Raw genomic sequence first — 26,522 nt, forward strand, 5'->3', positions numbered from 1 at the left:
TGATGTACAGCTGCGGAACAGCCTAACTTAACACAGTTACTCTAATGAGCGCCTAAATTATAGAATGCATTGATATACTGGAAAGAAACTTGAGGATACATTGTATGTTTATTTTTGAGAAAAGATCATTAGCAAAAGTAATATTTGAAGGCAAATGAATCTACCGTTTCGTCTTCCAGCCACGTATCCGATATAGGGACGACAAAATAAGGTCACCGTTAAATCACTTGATTTTCATCCATAGGTTATGCAAGTATGTAGCGAGAAGAAGTCTCGTTTTGCCGTGACACACGTTGCGTGAACAGGTAAAGAAAACCGTGTAGTAACAGAATGAAACTTGGCAAGAAATATTCATCCCATGCGTTTTACAAATTATATAATCACTTATTTGCGTCGCCAGTGCCACACTAAAGCTTTTTAAATATTATAGGTTGCGATGGTAAACAGTGCTTATAAGTGACCAGAAATGTATTGACACATTCAAGAGTCCACGTTTGGAAGACTTCTCTCACCCTCGACTGGTTAGAAGGGACTAGACCAGCCCCTGATGACATCACTTCTCCTCCGGCTCTCAGACTCGGGGTTGAGGCTGGGTTGTCACAGTCACCCGGGGTGGGCGGCTGCAATGTGGAGCACCATCCCGGCATCTCCTCAAACCCTTACGCCCGAGCGCTTACCTCCCGGATAGCTGACGGGCTCCACGATGGCAGAAGAGAGCAGGGGCAAGCGGAGGAAACAGGCGAACCCCAAGAGAAACCAGGGTAAGCGCGGCTGCTTCTCACTTTACTGGGAAAGGTGACGGAGTTCAGAAAAACTCTTTCAGGTCACGAAAGTTTTCGAGTGTCCATGCTCTTCCCTCTGAAAGCGTCACCTCTTATTGTACGGATGTATACGGATCCGAAAGAAACGTTAATAGCGGTGGCACTGAGTTATGACAGAGGTGGCATCTTAGTCAAAAGGTCTAAAGATTATCATGTGTTATGCACATGTGCGATTCACTCGGCTTAAATCAGAGAATATAAAGTACAGAAGTGTATCAAAGTATAACGCTATAAAACTGTAGTTAGATATTAATTAAAAATGCGTAAAAAAAAAAAATCGGACCAAGGGGAAGCAACGATGTCTAATGTATCTGTCGTATGTATCTGTCTTACTACCTCTAAGGTAGATTAGCGTCATGAGCAATTTTCCGAAGGCACTAAACTAATAGGAAGTGCGACCGCCCTCCTAAACAAAGCAACACGCAAAAACAAAACAAAGCGTGGGTCATTCAACTGTCTTTTTACCAGAACTGTCTTAGTCAAAAGATTTTTAATCACCTAATGCCGCAAATAATGTGGGATGGTATGAACCCAATTTTTGTTCATGTACGAAGTTGTCGCCGCAATCTGCGAAGTCCTCTAAACTGTCTTCTGATGTCGCTCTATTTTTTCACCCTGTTTTCCACACTGCAAGCTTACGAAATGTATTCCTTTACTTCTTTTTAGTTATTCATTTCGTATGTGTTTTATATTTTCGTGACTATTCGTGTATAAGTTCCGGGTATAAGGATGGGTTGGGTGTTAATTAAATGCGTAAAAAATGTATCTGAAAACTGTTTAATAAACAAACGTTCGCATAATACTTAGTAAATGTGTGTTACGTTATTGGTAACTATATTCCATAGCCGAATAGAGAATAATCTTAGAATAAATGTTGTAATAAATGTTATGTCGGTCAGTATAATCCAATTCGCAATTTAGGCAAAATGTAGCCAAAAATTAGATATTGTTTTAGTACAACACCGCAAAAGGCGTGCAATGTGCTTTTTAAAACTTAGATATTCACACAGTGATAGCGTTTTTAGTGAGCAATTATTGAAATTGATCACATAAGCATAGTGATTAAATTTGTCTTTTGAAAAAATTCATGCAGAAAGACCAGCAATATTGGCCAGTTACAAAATGTGTAAAATAGTTTCTGTCTGACTGTACCAGCCTGAGACAAAAGAAAACTGAACACCGAAAACACGGTTACAGTCACAAGTATCAAAAATAACCAGGTGCTTAAATCAACATATCCGTTATACGGATTTAGTGTGAGCTGTGGAAAAACGCACAAGTCCATTTTTTAATGTTTTATTTACAATCTATTTAGGCATTTACACGCGAAGTTGACATTTTGAAAAACGAGTCATCGAACACCCTCAGTGTACATTTGTAAAACATTTCTTGTACTAACTATTAAACTTGTTCGCAATAAATGATTATCCATAAATATTTTCTACAAGATATGCAGTGAAATAGGCCTAATAGTGTTGTTTCTGACGAATAATGATGCTTTGTGAGGAGCGCGTTTTTATTTCTTGGAAGGTTTACATTTATGGATTATTTTCATTTTACATTGTAGGCCTGTCACATCACTAAGGGTCCAAGCAGTGTAGCTGCTGGATTACAGTTGTTCTTTATTGTTGTTTTTAATGACAGCACAATGCATTTTGTGCATTCCAGTGCTTTCCAGTGAATGTTTTGTATCTGAAATATTCATGTATGGCAAAAATCTTTTGTGGTCAGATTCAGAATCTGGGTTGGGCCTCGATGGCAACCTATCTCTCATTAAAGCTTTGGAACAGCTATTATTATCTTGCTTAGTCGACACTTTAGCCTCTTTTATATTTTACTGGAGTAATTAAACGACCTCACTTAAGGGTACAATAGCACTGCCGTTTCGGGATTTGAACCAACAACCTTGTGGTTATAAAGCACTTTTCCTTATTCCCCTGGCTAAAAAAGGAAGCGTTCTTGTATGGTCAGTTTGTAGGAGGCCAGCAAGTATTGCATGGTAGAGAAAAATAAGGCAACAAGATATGGGGACAATCGGTGGGCAGTAGAACGTTGTGTATATCTGCTGGTCAGTATATCATTTTGTCGATGATCTGACATAGGCCTGGGGGGGAGGGGGGGCAGACAAAGAGAGAGGCAGAGTAACTCCTCCTTGTTCTTTCTGTCACACACACGCACACACACACACACACACACACACACAAAAACACAGACACAGCAATTTACCGCTTTGAGCATTTCCCCATTTTCAGCCCGGGGGTGTGGGTTTCGGCAGTCCACACGGACACTGGGGTGAGGGGTGCACCACCGGAGGGCCGAGAAGTAGCCCCTCCCTGCTCAGCAGCTTTCTCCGCTTCCCTCTCACCTCTTCCCCGCAGAGCTAAGGGCGTGAAGCTGACATGGGCACAAACACGGGGGCAGAGTTCCTCTATTTACAGGAAGGTCGATCGAACGAGTGTGAAGGTGCCGGCCTGCGCATTTATCACATCGAGAGGCTCACCCCCTTCCTCTCCGGCCTCCAAACACGAGCACGTGAACACGGCAGACGAGCGTGTGGCCGACGGCCCCCGTGAGGCTAGCTCAAACCGTCCACCCCCTCCACGCCACCCGTTTTTACCCCTGAGGGCCTAATGCTCAGGGGGCACCGATCTTCCACAATCCTTCTTTCCTGACAGGATCCAGAAAGCACTTCTGCCACAACAATTGGATGCTGTCTTTATTGATCTCGCTTTCGTTTATTTTCATAAAAGATCAACAACTTACTCAAACACCTCTCGCAAGCTGTTAAATCTAATAAACCCTGATCCTCAAAAGGAGACAAGCGCGCGCTTCATTAGAAGATGATGACTAGTTCCCAGTTTCTTTTCTGAATGTCTTAAACATTTTTTTTGTGCTGTTTATTTGCTACATTATTGCTGTTAATGTTAATGTTGGTGGCGTCGGTGGTGCTGAGTGTCCAGTGATGATCTGGCACGTCGTTCGTCGTCTCCCCTGCCCTGTGCCCTGAGCTGCTTGGAACAGGCTGCAGGCTGCTCCCGATCCAGTACTGGATAAGTAATTGATAGGTGGATTATTATTGCTTGTGCCGTTGTTGCCTGCTTCGATTTTGAAGAAGAAGATGGGCTTAGTGTCTGGGAGTTTGGCTTGGTGCTTTAACTTGAGTGAAACGTATGTTTCCAACATGTTTTTGGAGTAAGTCTGTGACCTACAGGGCGAACATCGGGGCAGAGGTGAGGGGGGGGCTGTCACGGCGCTTGGGGTGGGATTGTAGGGCCGTAACCAGTGAGGTGGGGGCATGTTACGTGTTCGGGGGGATGGGGGCACTTTGGGAGCGAGGGCACCAGAGAGGCGAAATGAACTTGGCACACGGGGTCTAAACCGAGAAATAAAATAAAACAGAACACAGCTCTATAAAGAAGCCCCCCCACCCCCCCCCCCGGCCGCCTGATACACAGCAAGATGAATAAGTAACATGTTTCGTCCTTCGGATGAACCTGTCAGCATACAAAGACTTCGAAGCGACATGGAAGTCATTTTCTTTTCATATGGGGGGGGGGCGAATGAGGGCAGCACTGGGGGGGTGGGGGTCTTACGAGCCTTGGAGGAAAACTTTGTTAGATTAGATTAAGCCCTCGTGGAAAGCGGGCACAGAATGGAAGGTGCTAAAGACAGTGAGTATGGCATAGCCCCCGCCCCCCCCCCCCCACCAAGGATCTTGCAAGGCCTTCATATCTGCTGCCCGTGGGTGTGGCTTTCTGTAAAAACTTGGCGCGAGGCGGCCATTAACCCCCAGAGTGGCAGCACCGCTTAGCTCTTAGCGTTAGCATTGAAGTTTACTGCAGGCCACCCCACCCCCCCATTATTCCTTACTTGTCCTGTTTCACTTCTTCTTGTCTTTTTTTCTCCCCCTCTCGTTTTCATTCACTCTTAATCCATTTTTTCTTTTTTCAAGTGCCAATGTAAGTTTTTTTTTTTCTCTCCCTTTACCCCCTCCTCCTTCCTCTTTTCCCCTTCATTGATTTCCAAAATGCAGCCTTTGTGCACAGCTGGAAAGCAGCTGTGTGTCCGACTGCGTCTTTTTCTGGCGTGCCGATGTCGCAGTGGGCAAAGCTCGCAGGAGAGGCCTGTCACACCGGGGGGGGTGGGTGGAGAAGGAGAAGCCCAGGCTCCAGGCCTTATTACCCGCTCTGTCCGCAGAGGCACCAGCCCAATGGCAGCTGGGAGAGGAGAGGACTGGCAGGCAAGTTTAAGCCTGGTGACATGTGGCAAGAGCCCTTTGGTGTCCGGGTAGATGCGTGTCCAGCGACAACACCCCCCTGGGAAGCACTCTTGCCGTGAGGTGGGGGGGGGGGACTCACATACTCTCTGTGAAATCTGATTCCATGTGGTTTTTAAGAAGTCGCATCTGTAAAGTCCGTGATGGGGCCTTCATACTGAAAAGTCATGTCAAAACAGAGGGGGTAGCTCTGCACAGCGGTGGGGCACCTAAATGTTACGGAGAAATAGTCTAGGAAATAGCCGTAACGGCTGGATGGGGCCGTTACAGTGTGGAGGTCAATCACTCCCCTTCCCTGGAAAGTTTTGTCTGCGTTGCCGGTGACCCAGTACCAATGGAAAGTCACAGCTATTAAAGATCCGAACGGTGATTTCTGGGAACCCACCCGCATTGCTAGTGAGGGTCGAGCCCCTTTATGACAAAGCGGGGGCCCCACGCAGCATTTTCCCGAGAACCGTCGGCTGGGCACGGTGCCCCGCGATGACAGCACGCTCAAGCGGAGCCTTCTTGCGCTTTTCGTTCGCTTTGAAGCCACATCGAGCATGCCCACGTCTTTCCAGAAGGCCCGTGTTCATGTATCGTGAACCTGCTTTCAGTTTATTTGTTCCAAACAGTCTTAGACTTTTCACTTTCCAGACCTGAAAAACCTCCTGGAGTGCGCTTCTCTGCTGCAGCCCAGCTGGTTAAGCTAACCAGGGGATCGGTGACTACCTGACTAGCGGCCGTGATTTCAGTGTCTCGGGTTCCCATGGATCGTAACCGGAACACAATGAACTAGCAGTCGCACTAATCTGTGGATCCTGCAAAAATCCTTTCGGCTGTTTACGTCGGAAAGTCCTTCACCGATGGGGCAGCCGGCCGTCATAATCGATCCCCCACTTCGGCTTATTGGTAGTTACAGCGTGAGTCACTGTTAGAAATGTGCATCTGATAAGGAGCCGAAATCACTTGCGTATCAAATGTTTCCAAAGTTTTTATATGAGATGACTGTACATGTGCACCCCCCCCACACCCCCCCCTGTGCTGACTGGCAAAAAGATATGCAAATTTGGGACAATTACAGAAAATGATCGTAAAGTTTGTTTGTTTGTTTATTTATTTATTTTTATTTTCTTTTTAACTCTGACGGAGACAGAATTCTGCAATTTCCTAAAATCGGGTGTGCAACACACCCTTAATTATCTTTGTCTTATCCAGATCCCCTTGGTAACAGGCACTGTAACACAAATAAATGCAAGTTGTGTGGCCTTGAGTTGATATTTCAGTCCAGGTGATGGCTAAATAATCTTTCAAAAGGTAAAGAAAAAGTGCAGAGAGGAGTGCGAGTGGGAGTGAGAACGAGCAGAGAGAAAGAGAGAGTGAGCATGAAACCAAAACGCACACACACACACACACACACACACACACACACACACACACACACACACACACACTCCGTACCGGTCCTGGAAAGGTACAGCCAGGGACCTCTATCTATCTCTAGGCCTCCTTACCTGAGTTACAGTGTGATAGAATGTACCAGAAACTACGCAGAGCGATATCGATGGGGGGGGGCGGTTCGAAGGTCACACAAGCTGTCTGCAGCTTTATGCTTTATGCCAAAAGTCCCATTTGCTGAGCTCACAGAAATGCTTCCGGGTCAAACGCTGGTCTTGTTAATTCTGTTGACAGTCGCCACACGTGTGAAGAAGTCAGGCCAGGGCTGTACTGCACGCACTTCGACGTGGCATTCAAGTGACAGCGTTTTGACGGGGGGATTAATGAATGGCAGAATCCTCGAGGCTCCCCCGGTGTGTGAGAATGGAAACTTTGGGGGCGGTAATAGCTATTTTTCACTCTGAGAATAACGCACTGTTATCGCTGCGTTAGATTATCGTCAGATAATCTCGCACTGGTGTTTTGGGGAACCTGGTTACCAGCAGTTGCCTGAGAACGCATGTAGCCCTCTCTCACCTTGTTTTTCAGAGAAATACCTTCCCCCATTCATCTCCCCCATTCATCTCCCTCCATCATCTTTTATTTTTGGGTTGTGCGTGCTGGTAATACCATTAAACCAACCGGCGGGTGGTAGGTAAACAGTTTTTTTTTATATCAGAGATACTCATCGGTATAGAGCAGCAGGAAGGACAGACATACCCTGACATGTGAGAGATTCTTGTGTCTTGCTATTGGAACGTCTGACATGATGGAGCTGCACGTTTTAATTGCGCCGAGCCGCTCATCGGCGCAGGACCGACGTAGATAGTTCATCCCGCTCTAAATTTAGCTGTAAACGGAGGCAAAATCCCAACCTGTCAGAGCCCTGATCTCACGCCGATAGTTTCATAAACTTTTCTATCTTCTTCTGCTCTGTCGCGTTATGAGTCACATGAGCAGAACACACAATGTTCTGGGCACCTCCCCCCCCCCCCCCCCCCCATCCCGCCGACTGAGTAATCCATGGGTCTTGCACGGCCTGAGTTAAAGACCAAGCGGCCTGCAGCTCAGCGTGGAAATTGTGCCTCACTTTGAATTACTCCTTCGTTCTGACTCGGTTCTGGTGTCACTGAAGGCTGACGGGCCCCCGTTTGGCTTCACGGGCTGGAGGCTGGTTAAGACCCTGGCTCTGCGCTAAGATCCTCGGCCATGAGCCTTAAGAGAGAGACTTGCAATTTGAAAGACTCCAAGCAAGATGATATTAGGGAGCCAGAGTGCAAATTCGTGGTTTTAAACAGGAACTTGGTAAAGAAATTTAAATGGGGAGGGCTGGTGGGGTGCAGCATGAAGCAGAAGATCTTCCAAATGATCTATAGGTCAGTCGTGGCCAGTGCCCCCCCCCCGTAAGCAGCAGGTACGCGAGCAAACAGTCTTCCTGTATGTAATGGCAGTCACTGCTGGGGCCAAAAGGGGTGGTTGGTTCTTCGATCTTAACCCGCCTTTCCCAGCCCCCCCAACTCGGCGCTGCGCCGTCGGCACTAGGCCTCCCCCCAGAGTGCCTGGGTCCCACTGACGCCACACGCGGGCCCCCCCCTCCCTCTGAAACCACTTCAAACACCCCCGTCAAAACCCCATCACCAATGAGACTTCTGCTTCGACTTAATGCCGCTGTAATCCCAGTCGCTGCCCTGCTTCTCTGTTGTGATACATACATCAAAGCTCCACTTAAATTCGGTTTGCTTTTTTTTTTGGAAGGAAAAGTTAAAAAAAAAGAAACAAATTTTCAGAGAATCTCTTTGCATTTCATTCTCTCTGTGATTCCCTCCCCCCTTCCATCTGTCGGGTCACTGTCTGCCATCACAGTCTGTGACGGGGGGGGGGGGGTTTGGATCCCGCTTTTGTGGTGCGTGAACTTGGCCTACGTGCAGACCCCACACCCTGCTGGACTCTGACCTCCGCCCCCTTGCTGTCTCTCGGGGCTACGTGCCTTGGCTGATTGCTTCACCACGTCACTATAATCTGTAGAATCCCGCACAAGACTCGCAATGCGAATGTCCACCTGCAGGGGGTTTGCCTGTTGACCGTTTGCCATTAGACAAATCTCACCTTGGGGATCCCACCTATGGATGTGTGTCACGCTTCTGTGACCGAGCGGAGTGACTGTATAAATCAAGTAGGGCTTCAACTGAGGAACAGTAGAAGATCTGAATGTGGGTTTCAGAGCAAATGGAGATCAGGGTGGAGTCAAGCAGTTGTGAGTCGGCGCGGCGGAGCATGTCGAGCTCCCCAGGGCTGGCCCTCGCAGACGTGTTTACCGATCTACCGAACAAAATAAGGACCAGCTCGTCTAAAGAGAAGCAGGCCGATCCTGACATCTGGACGCAGTTAGCACTTTGGCCAGCAGATGGCGCTTGATGATGGCAAGTCCGCCAGTGACAAGGGGGTGAGCGGCTGCTCCCTGGCGGCACGTGAGGTGCAGGAAGGAGCTGCCGCTGACTGTTCTGCTGGTTAGTAACACTTAGTCAGAAGAGGCAGTGGGGATGGGGTGGGGGAGGGGGGTGGAGGTCGAGGAGTCCGACAAAGTTTAAACCAGTGATTAGGGTGCACAACACGAACCGAGATATTGGAAAGGCAAAGAGAGGGATCAGAGCTCACCAAAGACATGACACATCCAAGGGCATCTGAGGAAAGGGAGGACAGAGTATAAGGGAAAGAGAGAGAGAGAGAGAGAGAGAGAGAAGGAATGAAGGAGAACAAGATGAAGCACAGGACATCAACAGGAAGTCGTCTGATCTTAAGGATAGTGACAAATAGTGGCATGGCCTTAGAGTGCAGAGAGCGGCAGGGATGTGGTGCGTGTGGGTGCTGCGGACGGAGGGCAGTGAACGGCAGGGACGTGGCGTGTGGGTGCTGTGGACGGAGGGCAGTGAACGGCAGGGACGTGGCGTGTGGGTGCTGTGAACGGAGGGCAGTGAACGGCAGGGACGTGGCGTGTGGGTGCTGTGGACGGAGGGCAGTGAATGGCAGGGACGTGGCGTGTGGGTGCTGTGGACGGAGAGCAGTGAACGGCAGGGACGTGGCGTGTGGGTGCTGCGGACGGAGGGCAGTGAACGGCAGGGACGTGGCGTGTGGGTGCTGCGGACGGAGGGCAGTGAACGGCAGGGCCGTGGCGCGTGGGTGCTGTGGACGGAGGGCAGTGAACGGCAGGGCCGTGGCGCGTGGGTGCTGTGGACGGAGGGCAGTGAACGGCAGGGCCGTGGCGCGTGGGTGCTGCGGACGGAGGGCAGTGAACGGCAGGGACGTGGCGCAAGGGTGCTGTGGACGGAGGGCAGTGAACGGCAGGGCCGTGGCACGTGGGTGCTGCGGACGGAGGGCAGTGAACGGCAGGGACGTGGCGCGTGGGTGCTGCGGACGGAGGGCAGTGAACGGCAGGGCCGTGGCGCGTGGGTGCTGTGGATGGAGGGCAGTGAACGGCAGGGACGTGGCGTGTGGGTGCTGTGGACGGAGGGCAGTGAACGGCAGGGCCGTGGCGTGTGGGTGCTGTGGATGGAGGGCAGTGAACGGCAGGGACGTGGCGAGTGGGTGCTGCGGACGGAGGGCAGTGAACGGCAGGGACGTGGCGCAAGGGTGCTGTGGATGGAGGGCAGTGAACGGCAGGGACGTGGCGCGTGGGTGCTGCGGACGGAGGGCAGTGAACGGCAGGGACGTGGCGTGTGGGTGCGGCGGACGGAGGGCAGTGAACGGCAGGGACGTGGCGCGTGGGTGCTGCGGACGGAGGGCAGTGAACGGCAGGGACGTGGCGCGTGGGTGCTGCGGACGGAGGGCAGTGAACGGCAGGGACGTGGCGCGTGGGTGCTGCGGACGGAGGGCAGTGAACGGCAGGGACGTGGCGCGTGGGTGCTGCGGACGGAGGGCAGTGAACGGCAGGGACGTGGCGCGTGGGTGCTGCGGACGGAGGGCAGTGAACGGCAGGGACGTGGCGCGTGGGTGCTGCGGACGGAGGGCAGTGAACGGCAGGGACTTGGCGCGTGGGTGCTGCGGACGGAGGGCAGTGAACGGCAGGGACGTGGCGCAAGGGTGCTGCGGACGGAGGGCAGTGAACGGCAGGGACTTGGCGCGTGGGTGGTGAGGACGGAGGGCAGTGAACGGCAGGGACTTGGCGCGTGGGTGGTGCGGACGGAGGGCAGTGAACGGCATGGACTTGGCGTGTGGGTGCTGCGGACGGAGGGCAGTGAACGGCAGGGACGTGGCGCGTGGGTGCTGCGGACGGAGGGCAGTGAACGGCAGGGACTTGGCGCGTGGGTGGTGCGGACGGAGGGCAGTGAACGGCAGGGACGTGGCGCGTGGGTGGTGCGGACGGAGGGCAGTGAACGGCAGGGACGTGGCGCGTGGGTGCTGCGGACGGAGGGCAGTGAACGGCAGGGACTTGGCGCGTGGGTGGTGCGGACGGAGGGCAGTGAACGGCAGGGACGTGGCGCGTGGGTGCGGCGGACGGAGGGCAGTGAACGGCAGGGGTGTGGCAGCAAGCTTTGCCTGCCTGCTTCCCCCAGGCCCCAGACCAGCCCTGTCACCACCAACGCGTCTGCATGTTTCAGCTTCGGCCCAAAAGCCAGCCGGCACACAGACGGGTATGAACGTCCACGAGCCTCGGAACAGCAGCAGACTCCCAAAATTCGGTAACCATGGTAATCTTATATAGGGGAACTCGTTCATGTTATTCCATGTAAGCCCACCCCCTCCCCCCCGACATGCCTGATGTTTCACTTGGTGGGGTTTAGACAAGGTGATTTTCTGCACGGCCCCCCTTATTAAAACATTTACAGTCATCGAGGGAAACCAGGCTTTTTTTTTCTTTCCTTTTTTCAAAACCTCAAAACTAATTTCTTGAATAAAAAAACTTTTACAATGCAACTGAAGTAGAATAATCCCACCTCACATCAGACTGCCGTTGGCTCCACAGGAAAGTTTCTCTGTTTTTTATGATTTTTTTTCCTTTTCCTGACGCCTACCATTAAAACTTCAAAAAAATGTTGTTTTTTTTTTTTTTGCGATCCCTGAGAACATTTTTAATATTCGAGAGCCACCATCGTGCGGTTTAGAGCAAAAGCAGAAAATAAAGAGCCACATCTGAGAGCTGGAAGAGGGGAGGCGTGGAAAAAAAAAGAAAGAAAACCAGGGGGGAGGGAGAAATCCGGGGTGGGGGGGACATGGGGGGGTATTTATAGAGCCCCGTGAGAGACTCTGGAGTGACATGGTGCTAATGAAGCTGGCACTAGGTTTGAGTCCTGGGCAGCTGGACCACGGGGGCCCCCGCATGGCCCTCACTGCATTCCGGGCGTGCCCACACCCCCCTCCCTGCGTGTGAGGCCAGCCAGAGCCAGGCCAAGCCCCGCCTCTTCCGGGACCAGGGGAGGCTCCTATACGGACCCAGTTGCCTCTTTGCGCTTTCGCCCTGTTCTGTGAGTGGCTGAGGCCCAGCAGGAGGGAGCAGAGCGACGAACCACGTCAGAGGGAGAGCAATAGGTGACCATAACGGCTCTTCTAATAGCCAGAGCACAGAGCCCACGCTTTGCTCTCACCAGCTTTCACAGGTGTGTCTCAAAGGAACTTAAGATGTAAACGGCACCATTTCATTCATACATCGGAATTCTTTGGATGTTGCATATACCGTGTTTACATGGGTAAGAGCCAAGCTTATGCTCAAAGGCTGGTTATTAGTTACCCAGGAACTGTTTTTGAAAGTTAGAACCTTCTTCAAGGACCCAGTAGTGAAATGATTACTTGACCAGATGCAGACGTGGAGATTTCAGGTCCATAGAGTACAAATCCAGACCAGGATTTTGTTTCAACCACCCAGTTGAGTATAAAGAATCACAGTCACAGAGTCCTCAAGTGGTTGGTTGAAACAAAATCCTGGTCTGGATTTGTACTCTCTGGACCTGAGATCTCCACCTCTGACCAGATGTGAGATTCAAACCAGTGACCATCCGGATACAGGCACGGACCCCAAACCGGCACGGCCAAACAATGCAGAAAAGAAACTAAAAGGTGGCCGTGGTCGCATTCCCACACAGCCCACCGTGTCACAGACGCATGCAGCCACACGCTCTCGCGCAAAACGCCCTGCAGCAGCCATAAAGCCGCCAGCGTGCGAGGGTGTGTGACTCGGCATCCTACCCACAACGCACTGCTGGGTACAGGCAGCCCAGCTCCCTGTGCCCCGCTGACGCACATGTCCCCAGCTTACTCAAAAGAGGAAAACACGTGAGGACACACACACACACACACACACACACACACACACGCTCACAGGGCACCAAAATACCCAAGTGGGGACGGGCCCTTGAGTGACTGAGTCACGTCCTTTTCTCATTGTCCTGCACAGTCACCCTGGTGACACCCCAATTGTATCTCTTTACTTCTGTGTCACAGGCAAGGTGTGTTTGCATGTGCGGGGGGGGGGGGGTGGTGCTATTGAGGTACAGATATTAATCAGACTTCAGGGAACTCAGTTCCCCTATTGAAACACCTAGAATCACTGTCACGGGCCTGGGGGGTCAGAGACGCGGGCTTTCGGGAAGCGCGAGCGAGTGATACCTGAAGTCCGGCCGCAGTGGCACTGGGGAGCACCGTGCGACGTGCGAAAGGTCCTTGTAAGAAAAGCTCGTAGACGGCGAAGCACATGTTCATTAAACCATCATATTACAGAGCAGGTAATGTGTTACAGCTCGTAGAATCTTACCTGACAGCAGGGACTTTAGCTAGCAATTCCGACACAAGGTCACCCTGGGCTCTGCGCCCTTCGTACTACATATAATTTCATAATTTTGCATGTTCAAGGACTCCCATAAAGTGCAGGACCCCCCTGACTCTACCACGGTACCCTTGCCACAACTGGAACCAAAGCCTTACTAATGGACTGATTATAATTATGGTAACTATGGTAAAACCAGTATTAAATCTAATAAATGGTTTTTCAGTGACTGAAGGGAAATTACGGGTTTATCGTAATTTTATATTTCACGCGATAGTTTGAAAATAGAAAATAATCATCTTATTATCCCAATATATACAGTCCTGTGAAAAAGAAAGTGTTTTATGCATCATGATGTAATAAAAAAATCCTCTGGTCCTTAGCAGGTCCTAAAATTGAGTAATTACAACAACAAATGACATATTACGCCATGTCATAATGTATTTAGCAACAAGTAAGGCAAAATGCAGGTGCAGTGTGTTAGAAATTAGGTACACCCTTACTGCTACCATAGGAATTAAGAGGGTAAGTAGCAGCCAGGTGCTGCTAATGAAATGTACTTGATTAACTGATCATCAGCAAGTGTGACCATCTCTATAAAAGCAGAAGTTTTGGTCTGGCACATTCAGGTGTGTTAACACAATGGCAAGGAGGAAGGACATCAACAATGATCTTAGAGAAGCAATATTTGCTCCCCTCCAGTCCTGGAAGGGCTTTAAGGCATTTTCCAAACAACATGAAGTCCATCATGGTATAGTGAGAAAGATTATACAATCTTCCCATGAGTGGATGTCCCAGCAAATTCCGGGGATGGTAACAAGACACCCGCAACCCAGTAGGATAAGCGGTTTGGAAAATGGATGGATGGATGGATGGATGGATGGGTAACAAGTCACTCCTTGGTGAGTACAAAACAAGTCTTGCATCAAAACATTGCAAGTACAAGTCAAGTCTCAAGTCATTTGCCCTCAAGTCCAAGATGACTCCAAGTCTTTCCATAATTTTTGTGGTTGAAGCACAAGTCATCAAATATATGACTCAAATCCAAGTCGAGTTGTGAGTAATGTAATTTGAGTCCCTACCTATGTCAGTTAATTTTTTACCTTTAGTGATTAAAACTTACTGCAGCATAATCCACCACAGTCAAGTCAAGTCCTTCATAAGCAGAGATAGGTTGAAAAGAGGGTCTCCATTTTCACAGTTTTTACATCCGTGTTTATGCAGAGAGTGATGCTTCTTTCCAACAAACTATCTCAGTAGACCTTGCATTCAGCCAATTGAAAATGCAGACAGCAAAGAATTACTATACACTGAAATTATAAAATTAACATTATGGTATCCAGAGGAGGACTGCAACCTCGTCTTCTAAAATCATAGGGTCCAGGTCAGGTCCAAGTCTCGAGTTTTTACCCTCAAGTCCAAGTCATCTGCCCTCAAATCCAAGTCGAGTCGAAGTTTTCCATCAGTTTTCCCAAGTTGAGTCACAAGTCATCAAATTTGTGACTTGAGTCCAAACAGAGTTGTGAGTCAGTGACTCGAGTCAGCAACTCTGGCAAATTCATCCCAAGATCGAACTGTGCGATGCTCAGAGAAACTGCAACAAAAACCAAGAGCTACAACTCAGACTCTACTGGCCTCAGTTAGCATTTTAAATGTTAAAGTTCATGACAGTACAATTGGAAAAAGACTGAAGAAGTATGGCTTGTTCGGAAGGTATCCCGGGAGAAAGCCCTTCTCACTAAAAAAAAACACGGCAGCATGGTTTAGATTTGCAAAGTTGCATCTGAACAAAGCGCAAGACTTCTGGAACGATGTCCTTTGGACAGACGAGACCAAAGTGGAGATGTTTGAGCATAATGCACAGCTCCACGTTTGGTGAAAAGCAAACAAGCATATCAGCAGAAACACCTCATACCAACTATCAAGCACGGTGGTGGAGGGGTGATGATTTGAGCTTGTTTTGCAGCCACGGGACCTGAGCACTTTGCAGTCATTGAGTCGACCATGAACTCCTCTGTATACCAAAGCCTTGTAGAGTCAAATGTGAGGCCATCTGTCCGACAGCTAAAGCTTAGCTGAAACTGGGTCATGCATCAGGACAATGGTTGCGTGTCATTTTACACCTGAAGATTAGATTTAAATAGATTAGATTTTAGAACTTGGTAAGGACTTGGTGAATTCTTTATTATGACCTGATACATAAAACCCATTGAAAAGAAAGGGGGTTTACTTTCGTTTTCACAAGACTCTATGGCACAGCGAACCCATTCAATCTATTATATAAAAATACTATCTATGATACCTTGCATGTGTGCCATTTACCATCAGTCTGCACAGCTGCAGACAGACAGACAGTTGCAGTAGCTGACTATCAGTATGATTAATGCACTGTTGACTGCAACGCAAACAGGACACACAGACACGCACATGTACATGCACATATGCATGAGTGCACGCGCATGCACATACATGCATATAAACACTTAGGACTTCACATTAGGAGTGCATCCCATTAGTGAGCATTTCAAGCACGAAAAACATCTCAGACCAAGGGTCTTGCCGGACCTGCTGCGAATCGCAAAAAAAGGAGGGGGTTGTGCAAATTAGGGGCAGGGGGTCTGTACAATTAGCAACCCAGTGCAACAGACCTACAACTTAAAGCACAAGCCAGAGTGTCTCTGCTGTGAGGAAGAGATGTTCTTTAGTGATAAGACACTTTAATGCGAAGACTTTAGACACTCTAAAGCAAAGACCATGTTTAGCATTAAAAACATGAGTGTGACCAGCCGAATGTGAATCATAACTCTGTGTTTCTGACTCCTCTGTCTTACTCTTTGGTTGACATCGACTGCCATTTCCTCACTGAAAGTAAAAATGGCTGAACCTCTTCCGGCCCCAGAGCACAAGCCGCCTTTATCAGTGGGAGGATGTTAGAGATAACAGGTGCCGGTGGAGGACAGGGGCTCTGAGCCAGTGGCAGTCACACTGGGCTCTGCGGGTTAGGGGGTAGAAAGGTAGAGGGGAAAGAAAGAGAGACAGAGAAAAGGGATCAGCGAAGAAGTGAAAGAGGGGTATAGAGTCAGAAACGGAGAGAGACAGACAGAGAGAGAGAGAGATTGACGGGTGAAGAGGCAGACAGACAGAGGAGAGAAAGGAAAAGTACAGATGGGAGAGGCAGAGAGGAAGACAGAGTGACAGAGAGAGAGAGAGGAGAGGGGAAAGAGAGGAGGGGACAGATGAGAGGGGTGGGGGGAGAAAGACCGGATGGAGGAGAGAGAGAGAGAGAGGAGAAACAGAGAGGGAGAGAGAAAGCAGGAAACAGACAGACAGAATGGAAGAGAGGGGAAAGACGGAGAGAAGGGGAGACAGACAGAAAGGGGGAGAATTACAGGAGGAAAGAAGGAGAGAGAAGGCAGAGGCAGAAAGGGAGAGAGACAGAGGCAGAAAGGAGGGGAGACGGTATTGAACAGAGAAGGGATCCAGATACCATACTTCTGATGGCTGTCTCCATATTTCTATAGGATTACTGAATTTTGTTAGCAATTTTAAGCGCTTTTAAGATGTGATATCTGTATTATTGCTGGTAGAACTGGTGGCTTCTAAGCTCGTGAGTCGAGGCAAGTACAGGAGGGCATGATGGAAGCTTGAGCGTGAGGGTCTGCCTCCTCAGAGAACAGCTTTGCTGTGTCACCACTTGTCAGTCTGGCCCAGGGAATTTCCCTCCTTTTCCTCTGTCCCCCATCCGACCGCGCTGTCATTTTAGCATGCGCGGGCGGATCGGAAACCCGGACGGCCTCGTGCATTTGTGCAGACATGCACAAACAAATAAACAAAGCCATTGCCTTGGCCGGTGCAGCAAAAGTTGCATATGAGGTGTCGGTGTTTTGCGCGCATGGCGGTGCGCGCATGGCGGTGCGTGAAGCAGGCAGAGAAGGGCTCGGGGCGTTTCGACTTGTGTGAGAGTCGTTTACTTCTGCGGTTTTCAGTGCCACCGCCATAAAGGAAAAACGGGGTTGCGGGGCAAAGATCACAAAACAGAAAAACAGGCATTATTAGATCGTGCAAAACACGACAACCAAAACAAAACGAATGACGCAAAACTGCAAACGAAAGCCTTACCATCCATCGCCTAGTGGACGACTGCTGTACCCCATCTGGAGAGGTATTCGCATAAGTTAATGGAGAGACGCGACAGACCTGGCAAAAAGCAAACGTGCACCGAGCTTTCGGGGTGTCGTGGCAGAAAGGCAAGGATATAGTGTACGTGTCGGCACACACACCGGGTTTCAGGCATACTTCTGAGACACCGTGAATCACAAGTATTACACTCTCACGCTGAGCCGGGCGACCGTGCGCAAATCTGCCACTTCGCTAAGAAGTCGTCTTTTCTGCATGTTAATCTCTGCATCTGCAAAATGGAGATTGTTTTCTGTAGGCTAAAATAGCCCAAATCTTGCTGTTGGGTAGAGAGCAAAAATAACTTCTGGATAACACATGTAGTTACGGATCGAAAGAAATATTAAAATGATTATGTGTTCCACCGCAAACAAAGGAAAAAAAGATAAAAGAGATTTATGTATTTGTTCTAGGTGATGTATAGTTACATACCGATAAAAAAATTAATGTGCTTATTCAGATTAATAAACATAAATAACCATGTTTAATCTGTGTTTTTTTTTTGCTGAAATTTAGACCGAATTAAATACCTGCATAATTATGATTTATCTCCATGGGAAATGACTGTATTTGATTTTGATCGATTTAACTGCAAATTATACAAACAGGCTAAGCACATTGCTTGCAAGTCCAGTTGTGTTGGAGGCAGATTATATTTTTCGGCACGCATCTCTGCTGCTTATCGGAAGTCCTCGTTATATTCCCTGAAACCACCAGATGATATCACTTCCATCTTGAAAGGCCTTTACATGTCTGTGACACGTGGCGATACCCTGAATCACCGCTGGCCAGGATTGTAAAAGTCCACTTCATACCACTCCTCAAAGCCTTTCCGATCCCGGGGTCCGATCCCGGGCTGTATGAACGCAGCCACAAGCCAAGTGTCACTACAGCGACCTGATGGGCCAGACAGTTAGTCTAGAGGTTCTGAACAGGATCTTCTTAATTCTGTACCAGTGTTTTCATATCTGCATTACTGATTAAATTAGCTTAGCCCTAGAGTTTCAGGTCTAAAGTGCAAGATCGATTTCTTAAATGTTAGGAACAACTCAGACCATACAGGGGATGTATAAACATTTATTCTTTACTGGTACCTTATTTAAAAAAGTGGGAAATAATTAGACAACACTTGAAACAATTAGGCAACAGATTAAAGCAATTAAACTACAACTGGAAAACAAAACCATTATGCTAATTACATTGAATTAATTGCTTGAAAGATTAAATATAAGTAAAATGTATATTATATACACAGTAGGCCTACATTATTAAAATATCTTTGGTAGCCATGGGCAGCTATGTTGTGTCATGATAGTTATTTATAATCATTATTTTATTATTTATTAAATAAAAACTAAATTATAATTTGACTACTGTTTATCAATCTCCATCACAGTCTTTACCTGAGATTATGCTTCAGTGCTGAAATTGGACACCTTGCCATGCTTGCAGACACAGTGAGGGGTAAATAGTTACCATGGACCTCTGTAACATACCAGGGAAGGCAAATCAATTTTAAATCTGGGATTCCACTGGCAGACAATGTGGTCTGGCCAGGAACTCTCCACAGAGAGAGAGAGAGAGAGAGAGAGTCTTTTTACACTACAAAAATTCACAGTACTATGCATATTCAACTGTCCAGTGAGTGTGATTCATAAATCTAGCAAGAGTTCACCTGGGATATAATGAGGCAAAATTTATTAAAATATAGCACTCGGATATTCTCACACTCTCCTTTGCTGTGAACTTTAGCGTGTTGCCAGCCTGGGGCTTTCCTGAGTGCACTTCCCCTTATTGGAGCACACAGTCCAGGGCCGTTTCAAGCACTGGCTAGGGCAGGGCCTGGGGCCTGCTAGCGCCCGTAGATGAGATCAAGTGGGAGGTGTCAGTGCTTAGATGTGGTAGGTCTGAGTCATTGCTAGAATGTCAGATAGCGGCTTCAAATAATACAGCTGATGCTTTATGTATTTTTGTCCACCGGACTTTTTAAATGCAAAACAGTCGTCAACAATCCTTCAGCTCCAAAGACAGACCCCCATATGCAATTGAGGCTCCCTCAGGGTCACCGCCGTTACAGGTAATTATCTAAGAAACACCCCCTCCTCTTTTGTAACTCGCGCCTGTTTTGCTCTTGCTATGATCTGCGCGCAGATTCAGCCATAACTCAGCCTCACCTAGTTTTTCAGGTCATGTTTTTAAAAATATTGGGCCGGATGTTTTATTATGAAATGTCATTACTGAATTTGTAGCAAAAAATATATATTCTAATCCATATATTGCTTCCTTCTCAGTTATATAGGTTTTTTTTTTATATATTTGAGGATGTTCCGTCATTATTGCAAATATAATTCATATTTGAATTACGAACAAAATCATTTTTATCCGTGCACTTTATAATTTGATACTTACATTTTTTTTGTTTAGTTTTTTTGTCGTGAAATAAACCCATAGCCAAATAACATAACAAACATAAACGTATTCAAAGGTCTGCAAATTCAGGTTTAATAATGGAAAATAAAATCTTTTTTTTACTAGCCCTTTCATTCTTGAGCCTTGTAAATCTTTGCAGGCGACGTCGTTTTGCGCCCACACAGTCGCGCAGCTCCATGATGCGTTTTGGTTTTTATTGAATTTAGTTGTTTGCTGAGGAGCGTTGTCCTTGTTGTGCATGTGGTGAAACTGCTGAGTGGCCTTGTGGCTTTCTACTCCGCCGTGAATGATGAGAAACATCTTCTGCTGAGTGCCGAGGCTGCCGGTCTCTTCGATTTTTCGTTTTGTAATATTTCGTATTTTTTTTTAGCGGGGGGCTTCTTTTGGCATTTGCTTCTGTCGCTCCATCCACCAGCTACTAATATGGAACTTCTCTTCAGCTCGCCTACCGATCGCCATAACAGCACGTATGTGTCACACCACAGACACCCCACCTCCATCTCTGGGCACTTCTGAAACTGCCCTTTTCAAACAAAGTTACTCAATTACTGACCACCCCCCCTCCAACACACACACACACACACACACACACACACACAAATTCACTGACACAACCCGGTTTTTTTTGAGAGTTTGTATTTTTCGCACATTTCTGTAAGTATTTGCTAGATTTTTTATTTAACGTTTGTTACTTTCTATCACATATTTTGGAAAGTACTCTAGCACTTGCTGTCCGAACGTGACACCTGTAGATGTGGCCCAGGGTCAGAGGAACCTTCATGTGATATAAAGGCTGATTGGACCCGTTAGCTGACGGGTTTTTTTTTATTTAAAAGGATGATACAACTGATTGATTCTAAAAAAAAAACCATGTGAGTTATCCTTCAAATTCGATTTAAATCAGTGGAGAAAATTCTAGAAGCCTGTGATGGAAAATAAAATTACTGCGTTTTAAAGTTTTAAGAGACAGAATCAAACGTGGAATAAAAGGTGGTATTGGATCGGTCTTGATAATATATATTGCATATAAGATAAACTGTTTTAATCCTAACCTTTAGAAAATCTGTACAAAATCCATTTCGTGTTTAGAAATACAGATATTTTATTTGATAAAAAACATGGTTAGTACTTGATGTTCTTCGTGTGGTCTAAATGCATCTTTCACTGTTTTATTTTAATGTATTTAGCAGTGTCGTACTAAGGCTAGCAGACAGGGTACGCATCTAACAACTGAGTGCAGCGTATTTATTTCGCACCTGTGTGTGATTGATAAGTATTCATAGTGAAATGTCCTCACAAGTACACAGTTTGTTTCTCCTCGGCTTCCACAAAGACCTGAATTCCATGTAATCGCAAAGTGTTCGCAAGCCTGCAGCATGTACTGCAGGGAGAACAGCCAAGTAAAACCATGGTCATTTAAAACAATCAAATAGCTGATTAATTCCTGGTTTAAATTAGCCGCTCCGCAAGACCACGGGAGCTCTGCATCTGTGCGATAAGGTTAACCCAACCTCCCCCCCCCCCGCGATGATGGCGGCAAAAATGCACCCCAGTGGCGGCGGGAGGTGTGCCGTAATCGCGATACAATAATGACACGTTAGCGTTAGTTATTTGTACCCTGGAGTTCATAGAACAGGGTCTGTTTGGCACCTGCTTTAGGAAAAGTGTGTCTCTCGTGCATCTGCCACACGTGACCTGAAGGAATACAAAAAAAGTTCGAATTTATAGACCTTGCAGAGAAACAGTGACTACACTAAAAATACTTTTAATAGTGGAATTGTTTTTCTGGGCGGAAGGTTACCCGAAAATGCTGAGCACAGGGGAGCATGCTTTCAGTTTTTTTTTCACACGAACGGATTCACTCGCGTTACGTTCCGTTTCCTTAAATTGCCTTAGATGTGCGTCACGAGGGGCGCGGTGTGCCGCGCGCCGCAGCTGCGCGCGCACGGAGGCTCCTTCGAAGCCTGGAGCCGGAGGACGAGCCGGTTTCCGCCAATGGTGCGAAGCATCCTGATGCTTCCAGCGAATTCACTGTCCCCCCCCCCGCCAAAAAAGCGGTCAGAGATTTACTAGCTCCATTCCAATAAAAGACTTTCAAAAGAACATATTTCCAGTCTGGCTAAATAAATCAGCTCTCAGGGTAATTAATCCCATGCCTGGGTAATGCCGATTTTAATGACAACACATGCAAAGCGCTGTCACTCTACTCCACAAAGGCAGAATTAGAGTCAAATTTCCCGGTAATCCAGACCAGACCGGGCCCCGTTTGGACTGCGGGCTTATGGGAAATGTCCTGCTAGCCCTCACAGCCGAACCCCGGGGGGGAGGAGGTCACTGTCTATTCGCGTACTCCCCCAGAATTACTGAAACAAACTCGGCCCCACCAGCGTGAGTTTGCGGGTCCCTTATGAGCCTGGGGGGCGCCAGTTTATGGGCACATAAGATCGGTGCGCATCTGCCGGCGCTTCTCCTTTTCGCGCTACAGTCATAAAAAAATAAAAGGTCGGACCGTTATTTGTGTTTGCTATCGTGCTCGAGTTAATACTGAAACCATCGATGGTGGGCATGGGGGTGGGAGCGGTAGGTGTGCTGCGGCGGGGTCAGGACTCATCTTAAAAGGACTCATTCGTCACGGCCTTCGGGGTCCACGGCCGATGGTCTGGATTCTCCTGCTCGTTGTTTTTCCATCACAAACCACATGTGGGAATTCGAAAGCCCCGGGATGACTTTTTAATGGGAGGCGGTGCTCCTTCGCGTTTGTGTGGACAGTTACTTAACTACAGGGTGGATTCAGGCTCACATGCAACCCCCCCCCCCCCCCCCCACCCAATACGCCCAAATTGATCCTGCAATTTTGGAAGCCAGCATAATGCCGTGACACTGGACTTTATATAGAAAAAGAAACAGCCTGATTGGTTATATAGTTATTTGGGTACTGATGGTAAAGGGACTAAACTGGAGACCTAGATTTCATCATTTGATCCTCAGGAATCTAGGTGTCTAATATCAGCCATTTCAGCCTAAGGTAGGTACATATTGACATTTTTTTGCAATCATCTTTGCAGTTTTGCATGTTAGAAAAATTCACACATTTAAAACGGCTTTCTTGAATGATATAAGCTTTGGCTATTTTAGTAGTTATTGGAGTTGTATATCAATAATATTGAATAATATTTATGTGCTATTGCATTTTAGTATGAATATAATTTATAATTTGTGTAAAAAAAGATCTACCTGTTCTAAGAATTCCTGCAGTTTTAGGTGCAAAATGCAGAATGAAGCAGGCGGAGAATACGGCAACATGAAAAAAAAATCATTTGAAACGTATTCTATTAGTCCCACACAACTCAGAAACCAAAATTATAATCCGCACCCTATAATCAGATAGTTACTGTTCATTAGTTATGTAGTTTTGCAATGTTGACTGCAAATGTTTAATGAAATTGAACAAATTATATTGCAACATATATAATGTGTTTTGAATTGGAGATCAGTATCTTTAAGTGCTTTTCTAATCTGGATTTTTATTGCTGCCATTATTCTGGGGTTGTATCTCATAACGTTAAAATTCCTCGGCCATGGCAAACCGTGGATTATCCTCGGAAGCACTTCCTTAATCTCATCCTTCTCTCTCAGTTTCACTGATTAGGTACCATAAAGGAGCTTGGTTTGTTTATTGATTTTTAGTTTAGCTTTAATTTCAGTTGTAATTTGAGTGGCAAATCAGAGGATATGAGAGTCGCGTGGCAAATTAGAAGATTGCAATCCGCGTTTCTTCTTTTACGGTCGGTGTTTATAATTACTACCACATGTTTAAGTTTAAAAGTTATAATCTTTTCAGTTGGATTTTTTTTTTTTGGGGGGGGGGGGGGGCTATTTACTAACTCCCTCAGCTACGGGGGTCCGAGCGCGGAGAAGCAGCTCTCTAATCCGAAACATTTTCTGAGATCCCCGTTTCCTGCTTGTCACAGCTGGTTAACTGAAATTATCTTTTAAAATGAAGTCTAAACAGTTATAACATCAAACAGACCCGTCTGGCATGGGAGACCCGATGCCACACGTCAAAAAAAAACATGAAAACGTTCAGTCACACACTATTAACGCTATTTGCGGGAGGGTACCTGGGATTCCGAGTTCAAATGAAAAAGGGCCATCTTTGGTTCGTGTGACGTAGGAAGGTCAGCTGACTCTTAAGTCAGGTCAGGCGACCTTTACCTGGCTGCTGGAAACATTTGTCTGATCCCAGCTGCTACTAATTCTAACATTACAAAGAAAAACACCTAAACAAGAGCATACAGAAACTGGATAGAAAAAGCAAGACACTGACGAGAAGATTATTTTACATATTTAACATTTGACAAGTACCTTGTGAGGTTATCACAGGCCTATTGACCTTTAAGAAAAGTCTCCTTTTTCATTAACTGCAATTCTAGGACGTAAAACTTCTGTTTTATTTAGGACTGTTCATTTTTTACTTGATAAATCCAGGCTAAATGAGATGCTGTCATTCTTCATGCATCATGAGGTCGTCTTCCCTCATGATTAAGGAAAATGTAATTGGATGCCCTGTTTGAAAACACAGCTGGAGGTTAGTGAGAAGGGAAATTATGATCTGCCTACTCACCAGTCACCCCTCACAGACCACCGCAGCATCTGAAGATATACACTATTTTTAAACCGTTTTCAAATTTAGCAACTGCAAACAAATAACACGCTTTCACATTTTCTGTTTCACGTGCGACGTCGGCTGATATATCATCAGAAATAATAGTGATACTGATATTTTTACGACACAGACCCACACGGTACAGTAATTTTCAGAAGTCAGCCCGTAAGCATTTTAATTGCAGACAAATCAGATGAGATTTTCTGATTTTGCGGGTAGAGGCGGGGGGCTGGGTACGTTATTTGGTACAGTCATGGAGTGGTGGCATTTTAGCAGAAACTGGCGGGCTGCTTATTTTCCACATCATACTGTGATTCATACTGTGATTTAAGACTGGCAGGACACATGCGGCCACCGAGGACCGTCTCACACTCTCTTGCGCTCTCTCTCTCTCTCTCTCTCTTTTTCCCTGCCAGTCAGTATTGATAAGTTACACGCGCTGGGATCCGAAGGGGAAGATGAGTGTATCCCCTGGGCTACGGAAGGACAGAACCTCTATAAGGCTGGGGGTCAGGGTGAGAGTACCCTGATGCCAACCGAGGGCACCGAGTCACACAGCCCCATCCTGCACGGCCGCTCTGCCAGCCTCAGCCCAGACCACCACTGGCACGGGGAGGAGAGAAACACCCCCAGCAGGTGAGGGATCAAACCTCGCTGGTTTATGGTAAAAACACGCTGCTCACACAGATTTAACAAAGAAAACATCAATCATATACGATTCCCAATACGATTTCCCTCTGCTAAATACCATCTTTCACATTTAAATGAGCAATCATTGCCAATCATTTTAAGGAGATAATTCTTATTAACTATTGTGATTATTATGAATAATAAACACAATAAGCCTTTAATAAGTCACTCTCGGCCTCTTCGTTCGACACGAAACCGTCCAGCTGTTATCAGTTCATCAGCCTTTGCGTTTGAATTCGGTATTTACTCCTCGTGCCACATAGCGACGTCCCGCGTTGTCGTCAAAGAAACGAACTTCCCAAGAGTGAGATCGGAACCCGTCGTGTAGGACTGAGGATTCAGCACAGTCGCCTAGAGATCGCCTTGTTCTGCCGACGCTTGTAGCCGGGACGTGAGAATGTTTAACCGCTCACAATTCTCACCCGCCGCACGGAGTCTATAAAAGCGCTCAGATGGGCCGCCACGTGCCTGCAGCTTCAGAGGAATCCTCTGCTGAATCACAGCTGCGCTCAGGCTGCCAGGGCTCTCTGTGGCGGCGCTGCAGGGCTGCCGGCGCGCTGCACTAACAAGCCATTACCGAGCTCTTTGCTGCGTGCGTGTCTGTTTTTTTTGTTTTTGCTGCCCGGATGCGTTACCGTGACGATTACCAGGTCGCCACGGCGCTCCGATTCCTCCGCAAACTCCCTTTTATTTGTGAGCCCGGTTTTTTTCCCCCCACAGATCCCGGGCGATGCAGCCTTCCCAGTCAGAGCTGCTTAGGAGGCTTTGGCATGTAATGCTACAGGACCAGAGAGGACGAAAGTCCCATTTTAAAACGTGTATCTGGATACTCCCCCCCCCCCCCCCCCCCCAAAAAAAAAAAAAAAGAAAAACATTCTCAAAACATTCTCCAAAAACACAAGTAACTTTAAACCATATGACATCAACCTCCACCCCCCCCACTCTTAAACCGGGTTTCCTAAACAAAAAGAAAGTAGAATCTCCCTGTGCTGGGTAGGGTGGGGGGCGGGGGGGGCGCAGGAAGGAATTAGCACAAGTGATGGTGATGGTTTTTTTTTCCCCGCTCACATGGTCAAACGATGTGTCCTCAAGGTCAGGGTGAAGAGACCCAGGGTCTGACCGGTCTGGCTGATTACGACATCCTGCTTCATCTCGCCCGGGGTCCAGGCATAGACCTCCAGCAGCACAATGGGGACACGCCTCGGCACCGCTGCTCCCCGGGGGGGCACGGCTCGCCCAGCGGCCAAGGTACAGAGAAACACACCAGGGATACAGTAACCCAAAAAGGCAAGA

At 47.4% G+C, this 26,522-nt stretch overlaps 1 protein-coding gene across 1 annotated transcript in view; it reads left to right on the forward strand.

The window, feature by feature from the left end:
* Positions 1 to 300: 300 nt before the first annotated feature.
* Positions 301 to 26,522, forward strand: part of LOC125747258 (zinc finger E-box-binding homeobox 2-like) — a 33,721-nt gene continuing 7,499 nt past the window's right edge. Inside the window, 4 exon segments of the mRNA XM_049022243.1 lie at positions 301 to 761; positions 24,956 to 25,178; positions 25,181 to 25,203; positions 26,322 to 26,477. Of these exon segments, the coding sequence (XP_048878200.1) occupies positions 704 to 761; positions 24,956 to 25,178; positions 25,181 to 25,203; positions 26,322 to 26,477 (460 nt within the window). The 5' untranslated portion in view covers positions 301 to 703.

The sequence above is a fragment of the Brienomyrus brachyistius genome, chromosome 8 (genome assembly GCF_023856365.1).
Source record: "Brienomyrus brachyistius isolate T26 chromosome 8, BBRACH_0.4, whole genome shotgun sequence".
NCBI classification, from domain to species: domain Eukaryota; kingdom Metazoa; phylum Chordata; class Actinopteri; order Osteoglossiformes; family Mormyridae; genus Brienomyrus; species Brienomyrus brachyistius.